We start from the raw sequence: 10,179 nt of genomic DNA, 5'->3' as shown, positions 1-10,179 counted from the left end.
TAATAATGTATCTGTAAAATACATTAATATTTTAATTAGTATTTATTATTTATAATTTGAATTAAATATCCAATTAGTTATCTGTGATCGATAACATGTACTCTTTAATAATCGGCTGTCTCTTTGTAATCTTTAAAAAGGTCTCTTTTTAAAAGAGGTACAACAATTAATTCATTGATTAATTACTTAATAATAGATAATACAAAATTAACCCTTTGTGAATATATGTATCCTCTATTAACATAATCTATCGTTATTTAAACAGATACAGTGAACTCAACATCACCATCATCATCATCATCATCGCTGTCATAAACAATAAACAGTCAAAGGAGAGAACTTCATTGAACCCTGTGGTAAATTCACTTGTTGCAGCAGCAACACAAGTACACACACACACACACACAGACAGATACACACAAACTGTAAACAATATATAATCAGTAGAATATAATAAGAATATAAAATCAGTTCCTATGTCATCTATAATCTATATTATGTCATGTGTCAATATAATCTGCTGGCATTTCTATCATATAATCTCTCATCTATAATCTATAATGTACAATGTATCATCTGTAATCTTTAACCTATAATCATTGCAAAGACATGGTATTCCTCATCTTATCACAGATTATTGATCAGCCATTGATGTCATTGATGTTCCACAGGAACCAGGTGATTTTTTTTTTAAACCGGAATTTAAGCAGGATAAGGCAGCAGCTAAGAATAGCCCCTGTGACCCCCTCTGCTGGGTGATTGACAGCCACCATGTGGTCCAAATAGATCTCTTTACCCCCGCAGTCCATTCCCTTAAAAAGCCATGCAGCCGGCTGGGCAGCCCCCCCCACCCCACCCCACCGGTATGACCAGAGCTATTCTGGGACTTCTCAGGTCTCAGGCCTTCACCGCGGGCCAACAATCTCAGCAGCCCAGACCAAAGGGCCCATACTGAACCCAAAAAACAACAAAATAGGGAGACCAAGACCCAGCACACACTCACACCTATGGGTGTGGGCAGTAAAGGGAAGGTGCAACGGGGGGTGGGGTGGATATGAAGGGGAGAAATGTGAATTCAGACCAAGACCCAAACCAGAACCCTGAGGGCAAATGTACTCACTTGTCTTCACAAGAGTGCCGGATGTGATGGGACGGAGCCCTGCTGACTTAGATCAGGCTGCGTCTCCGTCAAAATAAATCCAGGTGAGAATATTCCCCCCCCCGACGCCGAGTAGTTATGATTCCCTCCTCGCAATCCCTCCACCTGAGGCGAGGCTGGGAATGCTCCAACTGCTCAGGAGGGCCCTGACGGCGCTCTGCCTTTTTATACTGAGGGTGGGGGCACTCACACCATCACCCACAGCAACCTCCCCATTGGCCAGTCTACGTCCACAGGGGGCATGATGGGACACGGCAGCCATTTGTCCGTGTCTCCAAAGTGTCAGAGCAGAGCAGGGTTTGATCAGCATTGATCTTTGACTGTTTGATATCACCTGATCACAGAGAGAGAGAGAGAGAGAGAGAGAGCAAAAGAGAGAGAAAAAGAGAGAGAAAGACAGAGAGAAAAAGAGAGAAAAATATGGGGGGGTTGACAGATTGAGGGAGGCACAGGGTGAGTCGGATAGAGCAAGAAAGAGAGAGAAAAGAAAAAGTTTTAGGTACAACAGCTGTTATAAAACTGCTGACCAACAGGAGGCAGGGGCTGCTTGTGTCAATCAACACCCCCCCACACACACAAAAAAAACACATACACACTTTCATGACTCAATAAAAACCTCAAGCACCAGCGCCCGGGTGGGGTTGTCCAAATGGGGAGCAAACCCCCCCCCCCTTCCCCCCCACCAATCCAGATTATGAAAGTAAAGGAGAAGTAGCGCCTCCATGTGGAGAGCTGTTTTTAACTAAGCAAGCTAATGTTTCTGCTTGACCCCCACCCATCTCTACACCCAAACTGGGGTAATTACGTTCAAGTGTGAAGTTTAAAACTCAGTGATGTAACGTGTAGTTCTCACCTCGGCCTCTAGTGGCGTCCTGCATTACCAAATCCACACCAACCTGATGTCGTCTATAGAAACCATCGATAAACCATCATGATCCATCACCTCCTCCACCTAGAAACATTAGGATCACAGACGGACCCGTACTGTCACACCAGTGGTCCCTGTAACAGCTGTAACACCTCTCTGATTGTGTTTTTATGTCTGAACATTTTAACTGTTAACACAATGATCACGTGTTACCCATTGTTGACAACTTTATCATGTATAATTTAATCCTCGTGTTAGTTTATTCTGTTTGGTTTGGTCCCTTATCATTGTCTGTTTCTAACTTTTGACTAACTCTGCTACATTTACAGTAACGTCCCAGCCAAACCAACCAATCAATAGACTCATCCATCATTACGGAAGCGTATAGCGTATTGTATCCTTCCATTAAGTACAATTCAACTGAATCGTGTAAACGAGCCATATTCTTATCACGTAATTACGTGAAAGTTATGACGAAATCACGCACAACATAACACGAAATGACGTGAAAGTTATCACGTATTTACGTTAAACTTTTCACAAAATAACGTGACAGTTATTACTCGTAGTCACGTAATTACGTGATACTGATCATTTTTTTCTTAGTGTGGCAGAAATCTGTTTCTGTACGTCATGTATCATGATAACGCCCTTAATTTAAAAGTGAATAATACAGTTATATCTATTTATCTGTCTACGCAGCCATAATGACGTAATCACTAATGCAACAGATTCACTAAGCACAATATTGTACATCAGTAATAACACAATACAATTTTTTTTTAAAGACTCAATTTTACTCACCAAAACTTCGGATTATTTGTACACGGTATCCCTCCGCCTCTCTTTCCTTGAAGGAGTTCACTGACTATACGTCAGGTTCTTTTCTACCGCCATCCATGCTAACGTTCAAAGTCCTGTATTAATGGAACAAGTTTTAAATCGCTTCAGACTGAGAATTGCCGCTGGGAAGTGGAGCCGTGGGCGAAGGGAAAACTTTATTTTCGCAAGTTTAAGTCGCTGGCGCAGTTTTTTTTTATTTTTTTTTTTAGATTCAGTTACTCAAATCGCCAACGTACCTGCTGGCTAGCTAGATCGCCTTCGTTATGCCAACTCAAATGTGATTGGTTTAAGGAACTATCTCGTTGCCAATCATTTTAGGCTCCCAGCGGCAACGTTACTGAAGGCCGTAGGGCAGATTTATTTCACCCTGACGACACCCAGGCTGAAATGTGATTGGATAAAAACGTGAGTATATATTTATACACGACTGGAAAATGCTCGATGAAGAGAAAAGCTACAAAAAGATGAATATTCTTCATAAATATATTGAAAAATAAGTTACCCTTTGTGATAAAGTTTAAACAAGCAGGGAAGGTCTGACTGGTCTTGACGGTACGCCGCTGCGTTCAAGGAATAGGCACCTAAGTGTTTTAAAAAATAAAACTGTTAGGTTAGTGACAGAGAAGCACAAATACCGAGTTAATAGTATCGTCATTGGCCCTCTCTCCTTGTTCAAATTATCGTACGTGTATAACATGCAGATACAGCGATCCACTACTAAAGTATAGTAACGTTTTGTTTTTTTTTTTACTCCAACCAGCTGCCCAGTGTTCAGTCAGTGTTGTGTTGTCCTCCTTCAGTCCACATGCTAGTAGATTGCAGTAGGTCAACAATTAATGTTGACATCAGGGACCATTTAATTAAAGAGCTGTTGACCAGAATCGGCTCTGACTACACTGCTGTCTCTTCTCAGTTTAACCCCCTAGTGGACAGATGAGGATGTTACACCAAGTTTTTAGGACTTATTTAACCAACATTGACTTCATTTGTTTATTCAAACATGAAAATGGTTGTAAAACAGTTTAAGTCACATGGATCCAGACCCATAGTGCATCTTCACTAAAACACATGAGGTTCAGTCTCATGTTCCGATTGTCATTTGGATCTGATGGATCCTGAGCCAATCATTTATCTCCTGTAAAATCGTCCTCCAGACCACTACACACGCTCAGTTGGGCGTTCAGTGTTCAGAGTCCATTAGCAGAGACTGGAACTGATCCTTCAGTTGAGTCCAGGAAAAGGAGGCGGGGTCCACCTGGAGAATGATAACAATGTCATCATAATGTCAAGTGAATAGCCTCCAGATGCATGATTGGAAAAGGTCCTGGAGGGATGTGGTCTTACCTGGACAACATGTCTGCGGACCACATCAGGTCTTCTGCAGAACTCCTGGAGACGTTTGTAGAGCTGGGCTGGTGTCGAGTACAGATAATGAGCTGCAGCACCGACCAGGAGCAAAAACAGGACCAGGAATAAGAAGAACTTACATTAGGTTCAAGAAATTGACAGGTGCAGTTATGAACAAGGTTGGCGGGGGGGGGGGTTCTCTCACCTGGGAATATTTCAGGATAAACCAGTGAGTTGGGACACAGAGGGAAACATCCACAATAAACCGCCTCCAACCTGAAGAGACAGGACATCGCTGTTATGTTACTGTGACATCATGATGATGTCATCATTTCAAAACCACTTCAACTCCAACCAAGAAATTGGTTTGGGTGTGTTCTATGTGAGCAGGCAGTGACAGGAAGTGAGGTAAAAAAAGCACAATGTGACCCTGACCACCACCACCACCATCATCATCATCATCATCACCATCACCATTAGCTTCTTAGACGTACATTGCAACCCCAAAGAACTCGTGTTTGGCTGTTGAAACCACGACATCTGCGTCACACAGCACTTTGAGATAGTCTTCTTTCCTGGGCTGAAAACCCCAGACTAGGATTTGGTCTGAGAGAACACGTTGGGCCTCTGTGAAGATTTCTGCAGGAAGAAAAGTCAGAAGGAGATGGCAAAGTCAGATGTTCATCACTTGCCTTCTGTTGACTTCACATGTGCGTGTGTGTGTGTGTGTGAGTACCTGGTACATCAGTGAATGTCTCTCCAAGCACCGACACGTTGAACCTCAGTCCACTTTCCTTTAGTCTGAACAGCACTGAGAAGAAGAGCTCAGGGTCTTTATCATGTTCCCTGCAAGAACGCGCACACACACATACACACACTTTAAATTTGACAGGTATAAAACTAATATCAGTTTCCACTGTAACACTGCCCCATGCATTAATATTTATATAAAGTATGTTCACTTTAAATAAGTGAAAATATATTTAATGTTTTTATTGTAGGTAGATCACTTTAGCCTGGATCCCGGGCCATAAAAAGTGTGGACACCCCTGGTCTAAAGCGTAGACGTGTGTCTGTCTCATCATCACGCTCGGGGATTACGGTGTTTCTCTGTAATCTCAGTCACTGCTGTAATCTCTGTAACCCCAGGTCTCAACCATCATCTACAGGAAGACCCCGCCCTGAGACTACACATCCGCGGCTCATCTTCTGCCACTCAGCTCAGAATCCCCACCCACAGGGTGCAGCAGCAGCAGCACCTGGAACAGCTGTTTTCATTCTCTCTAATCCAGGATCCAGGCCAACATGAGATTAGAGGTGAAAAGAGCTTCAGTCAGATGTAATCGGAAATAATCTCTGTTTCTTTGTAACTTTACCACAGATGGAATAGCGAAAGTGAATTATTTGTTGAATAAAGTGATTTTGTTTTTTTACCATCTGTGAGGCCAAACAATGTAAAGAGGTCTCTGCTCCTCTGATCCTAGATCTGGATCTGCCCCTGGTTCCAGCCCTGGCCCTGGTCCAGATGTGAAGTGTTGTGGAGAGTCACTGCTGCTAGAGTTGGGACCAAAAGCAAAGAAAATTCAACATGAACAAAAAGCAAACATATTTAACTCTGTTTAGAAGGTGACTTTCTTACTGTGACTTTAAAGAGAGAGGCATCTGCCCAGTCTGTCCACCGGTCTGCTCATCGGTCTATTTAACTCTGTTTAGAAGGTGACTTTCTTACTGTGACTTTAAAGAGAGAGGCATCTGCCCAGTGGTCTGTCCACCGGTCTGCTCATCGGTATGCGCACTGGTATGTCCAATGGTCTGTCCACCGGTCTGCGCACTGGTATGTCCACACCTACACCGCTGTTTGTGTTTTGGTAACAGGCTGAGAAACAAAACCAACATCTGTTGAAAAAAAACTTGTTTCATGGGTTCCTAAAAAAATCTTTCAGTATAAATTGTGTAAATGTGTAATAAATTACACATTTACAACAATCAATAAAACTGAATCAATTAAAGGATATACAGGTGAAGTTGGTGCACAGCCGTTAGTTAGGTTTTTAAATGTCATCTGTAACACTAACATCTGAGCCCTAGTACAACATATATTTTTTTATTGTGGTAAAAATATTATTTGTCTCTTTCAGAACCATCAGTGTCATGACATCACAGAATAGTCAACCAATCATAAGTGAGTATCTCCAGTATCTGACTGACCTGCTGACATCAGGCAGCAGCAGAGGGAAGTTCAGCACCACACACTTGGGTCGAATCAGTTGCTCCAAGCCTTTGGGTCTGTGGTCTGGAATCTTCTTCATGTGGGTGGAGATCGAGGACAGGAAGGAGTCCATGTTGAAGCGTGAATTAAACACCACCACATCTGAGACCAGACTGCAGGAGCAGAACCAGTACAAAGAGTCACAGGGAGTGGGACTTTTCCTTCAGCCCCGATTATCAGGATCTCTGAGAACAGGCAGCATTGGCGGGAATTTAACAAAACCAGACTGACTTTGGACCCACCAGGACAACACCTGGTTGTACCCGTACTGAAAATCTCTCTCCTGATTTTTGCGGACTGGGTAAAACAGCTGGTTTTCATGGAAGTACAAGACCTTTTTCAGGTGGGCCAGATCGGGTCTGAGGGCCACCAGCTCACACAGGTTCAAAACTGAGCTGCTGAAAAGAACTCTGCAAAAAAGAACCAGAACAAAAAGATGGACTTCACGGGTCAAGACTATGCAGAACAAGAGACCAGACTGTTGGGCTGACATCGGCTAAGACTCACCTGTATGTGGAACATTTAGGGATGTTCTGGCTGAAGTAGAGTGCAGATGTTCGTGCTCTCCAGTGCCACTTCTTGGCAGGCAGTGAGAAGACACAGCAGTCATCGATGTTGTCCTTCAACAAGTCTATCAGCTGTTTGTGAGAGCCACCGTAAAAGGGCTCCACCAACAGGACACTGGGGGAACGGCAGCTCTGAAAACAAAACAGAAAAGGTGATATTATATATAACATTTACAATTAAACCACGTTACAAAAGGAGACACTTTTATCCGTGAATTTGCTCAACTTTTGTTGGTTGTCTGTGATTGTTTCATGGACTCAAATACAATAAATCGTACTTAGCAGACGACCTTGCTACATAAAAATAACTTTTTTTTTAAAGGAGACCGCTAGTTAGGAATTAGGGTGGGAGTGGAGGAGACAAGTGAGAAGAAGGACACTTTCCTTTAGCGACTTAATGTCGTCAACTCGGCTTGATTTTAAGATACAAACAGCTTCCCTAATACTTATCGTACATACGTCATCATAAACTAGTAACGTCACGCGGTGTCAGTGTTTTGGTCATTCGTTCAACAACGTTAACACGCTCTGCTGGCTGTTAGCAGTTAGCAAAACAATCCACTACATGTGGTCTCTGTAGAAAAAGGGAAGGGCAGAGCGAACTGGCTACGACCGGTAAAACATTGGTCTCAGAGCAGTTGTTCCACCATCCGTGCTATCGGCAGAGACAGAGTGATACCGTAGTTTCACTGTCTCTCCATTAAACATGCTGCTAACTTTACTCACCTCCACTTCCATCTTTACTAATAGTCCGCTCTCACGTCTAAATGACGTCATGACGTCGTCTTTAACGTCATGTTCCATAGAAGGAGAACAGGGAGGTTTTTTTATTAAAATAATATATAAAATAATAATATAAATAAATAAATAAAATGGCATTATTTCACTTTACCACTGTATCATTGAACACACACAGAGAGACACAATTATTTTCTCTAAATGTAACATATTTTGTTTTGCTTGGTTAAGATGACCAGATCAAGTGACTGATGGTGACAGCTGTCATCTAGAACAACCTTTATTAAAATAACTCACAATAATTATTTTCAAGTACATTTTTTAAAAACTTCACATAATCACAAATCACATAAATACAAACTTAGATAAAATGGTTAATGAAGGAAAATAGATCCTGCAAAATTGTAAAAGAAAATAAACATGTGAAGAAGATAAAAAAATCTTTTTTTTTGCTCCATCAAGCAGAGGCCTCCTCCTCCTCTGTGGAACACATCAAACCTGCAAAAACACTGTTTTCATAATGTCTGACAGACACAACTGTCAAACCACCTTCACGTGAGACCTGCAGGGCGGCAGCACTAAGACTGTACCAGGGACAGTGCACATAATATAATTAAAAAAATAAGCCATTTGTGTCAGTTAGCATTGACTTCTCAAACAGTAAACAAATGGTGCAGATTACATGAGTTCAAGTTAGTGGGTTCAGGTTAGCGCTGAGCTAACATGACTTCATTTCTTCTGCAGCTTCACAGACTCTCTTTCCTCCTGATAGCACGTCTGCGTCTCTCTCCTACAGTAGGAGTAGCGATGGTTCATGTGCTGTGAGTACGACCCCGAGTGTGAGAACCGCTTCCCACATTTGTCACACTGATAGGGCTTTTCTCCGGAGTGCAGACGAGAGTGTTCAATCAGGTGATGTTTGTGTTTAAAGGCTTTAGTACACACCTGACACTGGTGGGGCCTTTTCCCTGGGGAGACAGGTGGGGGTCAGAACTGTCAGAGGCAATGGGGTAAGAAACACAAACAGTTGGAGAGCAGAGAGGGGACACCTACCTGTGTGTTCATATTTGTGTCGGAGGAGAGAACTCATTTTCTGGAAGGTTTTGTCACAAGTGTCACAGGCAAAAGATCCATTTTCACCTTTCTTTCGTTGCTTCACGTTTGTCAGAGGGTGGAGCTCAGGCAGGAAGTCCATGGACAGTGATGCTGAGGTCCCACCAGGAAACTCCTTCTGACACACAGTACATACACACAAACACACATAGTTCTTCAGATTAATACTGCAAATACTGCATTTTTCATCCTGAAATAAACACAGTACACAGTACACAGTACACACACAAACACACATAGTTCTTTTTTTTAACCAATGTTAAAATTCTGGCATAAAGAATTTAGATTAATACTTCAAATACTGCATTTTTCATCTTGAAATAAATGGGATCCACCGACATGGAGCAGCCTGGACTTGGGTTCTAGATCTGAACAGTCGTGTGACTGTAGAATCATCTGGGATCTTCTCATTCCTGGCCCCTCCCGTCACTGATTAGTAACAGTATTGAAGATAATGGTACAAACCTGAAAAATCGGCTTCTCTAGATTCTTGCTCTTCTGATGTGTGTCATGGAGGGGGGCGGAGCCTGTGGCATAGGTGTAGACAACGTGGGGGAAGAAACTGATGTCATCCAGACCGGGGACCAGTCTGAGGCCGGGAATGGAGGACTGAGGCGGAAGCATGAAGGTGGGCAGAGCAAAGGCTGCTTGAGCAGGAGTCGGAAAATACGGAGAAGAAGAAGAAGAAGACGAAGGGAAAGTGTTCCATCCAAAATCAGACGGGGCTCTGTCTTCAACACCCGTGACCTCCTTCATAAGGTTGGCCAGGTCTGAGGGTCCAGAACCTTGTCCGGACCTGCGCTCCAGGAGGTAAAGAGCAGGTTTGTGTGGTTTGTCTTCCATGATGTCCAGAGATAGAGCTGCAGGTTGGACCCCCAGACCCCTGGGCAGGGACAGGTCCAGTGGTCCATCTCTGTCTTCCAACACAGAACTTTTCACATTTAAAAAATCAGTCTGAGAATTTATAGAAAACAAAGGAGACAAGTCCAGAGATGATGGTGACTTATTCAGCTGACTGTCAGGTGGTCCGTCTCCTGGGGGCTGCCAGTATCGTTTACCACGAGCAAATCTTGACAGTGGATCCACGGCCGGACTGTGTATTTTGTCATTATCTCTTTCTGTTTCCCGTTGAGAGAACCAGTCCTTCAAAAAGTCTGGAATAAGAGCTACAGTGGAAACCCTCAGTAGGTCCTCAGTCTTTACACCACAGCAGGTCTTCAGCTGTGCCGTCTGGTCTTCAAAGATGTGGACTGGACTGGTCAGGTCTACACTGGCA

At 43.0% G+C, this 10,179-nt stretch overlaps 3 protein-coding genes across 4 annotated transcripts in view; all 3 read right to left on the bottom strand.

The window, feature by feature from the left end:
* The window catches only part of ttn.1 (titin, tandem duplicate 1), a 131,824-nt gene extending 129,708 nt beyond the window's left edge, over nt 1-2,116 (bottom strand). Inside the window, exons 1-2 of the mRNA XM_025063733.1 lie at nt 2,013-2,116; nt 1,121-1,493 (exon numbers count right to left, since the gene is read on the bottom strand). The gene's annotated coding sequence lies outside the window, so the exon portion shown is untranslated. The remainder of the gene's footprint in view (nt 1-1,120; nt 1,494-2,012) is intronic.
* Nucleotides 2,117-3,846: 1,730 nt separating this feature from the next.
* gtdc1 (glycosyltransferase-like domain containing 1) lies at nt 3,847-7,848 on the bottom strand. Of its 2 annotated transcripts, none has more exons than XM_008328966.1 (11): nt 7,779-7,848; nt 6,994-7,184; nt 6,729-6,896; nt 6,426-6,599; nt 5,947-6,093; nt 5,652-5,771; nt 4,954-5,063; nt 4,712-4,856; nt 4,423-4,493; nt 4,215-4,306; nt 3,847-4,125 (listed from the first exon to the last, which is right to left on the bottom strand). In XM_008328966.1, exons 1-11 carry the CDS (start codon nt 7,827-7,829, stop codon nt 4,051-4,053), a joined length of 1,344 nt encoding a protein of 447 aa, XP_008327188.1. In that variant the 5' UTR covers nt 7,830-7,848; the 3' UTR covers nt 3,847-4,050. The 2 variants fall into 2 exon arrangements, with proteins under 2 accessions (XP_008327188.1, XP_016895252.1); XM_017039763.1 differs by having other exon boundaries at nt 5,652-5,768.
* Nucleotides 7,849-7,980: 132 nt separating this feature from the next.
* Nucleotides 7,981-10,179, bottom strand: part of LOC103392378 (zinc finger E-box-binding homeobox 2-like) — a 4,315-nt gene continuing 2,116 nt past the window's right edge. The window contains exons 4-6 of the mRNA XM_025063732.1: nt 9,369-10,173; nt 8,844-9,021; nt 7,981-8,758 (exon numbers count right to left, since the gene is read on the bottom strand). Coding sequence (XP_024919500.1) covers nt 8,520-8,758; nt 8,844-9,021; nt 9,369-10,173 — 1,222 coding nt within the window. The 3' untranslated portion in view covers nt 7,981-8,519. The remainder of the gene's footprint in view (nt 8,759-8,843; nt 9,022-9,368; nt 10,174-10,179) is intronic.

This window comes from Cynoglossus semilaevis, chromosome 16 (assembly GCF_000523025.1).
Source record: "Cynoglossus semilaevis isolate Cse_v1.0 chromosome 16, Cse_v1.0, whole genome shotgun sequence".
Lineage (NCBI taxonomy): Eukaryota > Metazoa > Chordata > Actinopteri > Pleuronectiformes > Cynoglossidae > Cynoglossus > Cynoglossus semilaevis.
Note: the sequence above shows the minus strand (reverse complement) of the source record. Positions and strands in the feature narration are given on the sequence as shown.

Excerpts from the sequence above, each read along its gene's own strand:
- gtdc1 (XM_008328966.1), bottom strand. The coding sequence starts at position 7,829 with ATGACGTCATTTAGACGTGAGAGCGGACTATTAGTAAAGATGGAAGTG. Across the intron at positions 6,600-6,728 it reads TACAACCAGGTGTTGTCCTG|TCTGGTCTCAGATGTGGTGG; the intron begins GTGGGTCCAAAG and ends CTGCTCCTGCAG. Across the intron at positions 4,307-4,422 it reads TTATCCTGAAATATTCCCAG|CTCATTATCTGTACTCGACA; the intron begins GTGAGAGAACCC and ends TCGGTGCTGCAG.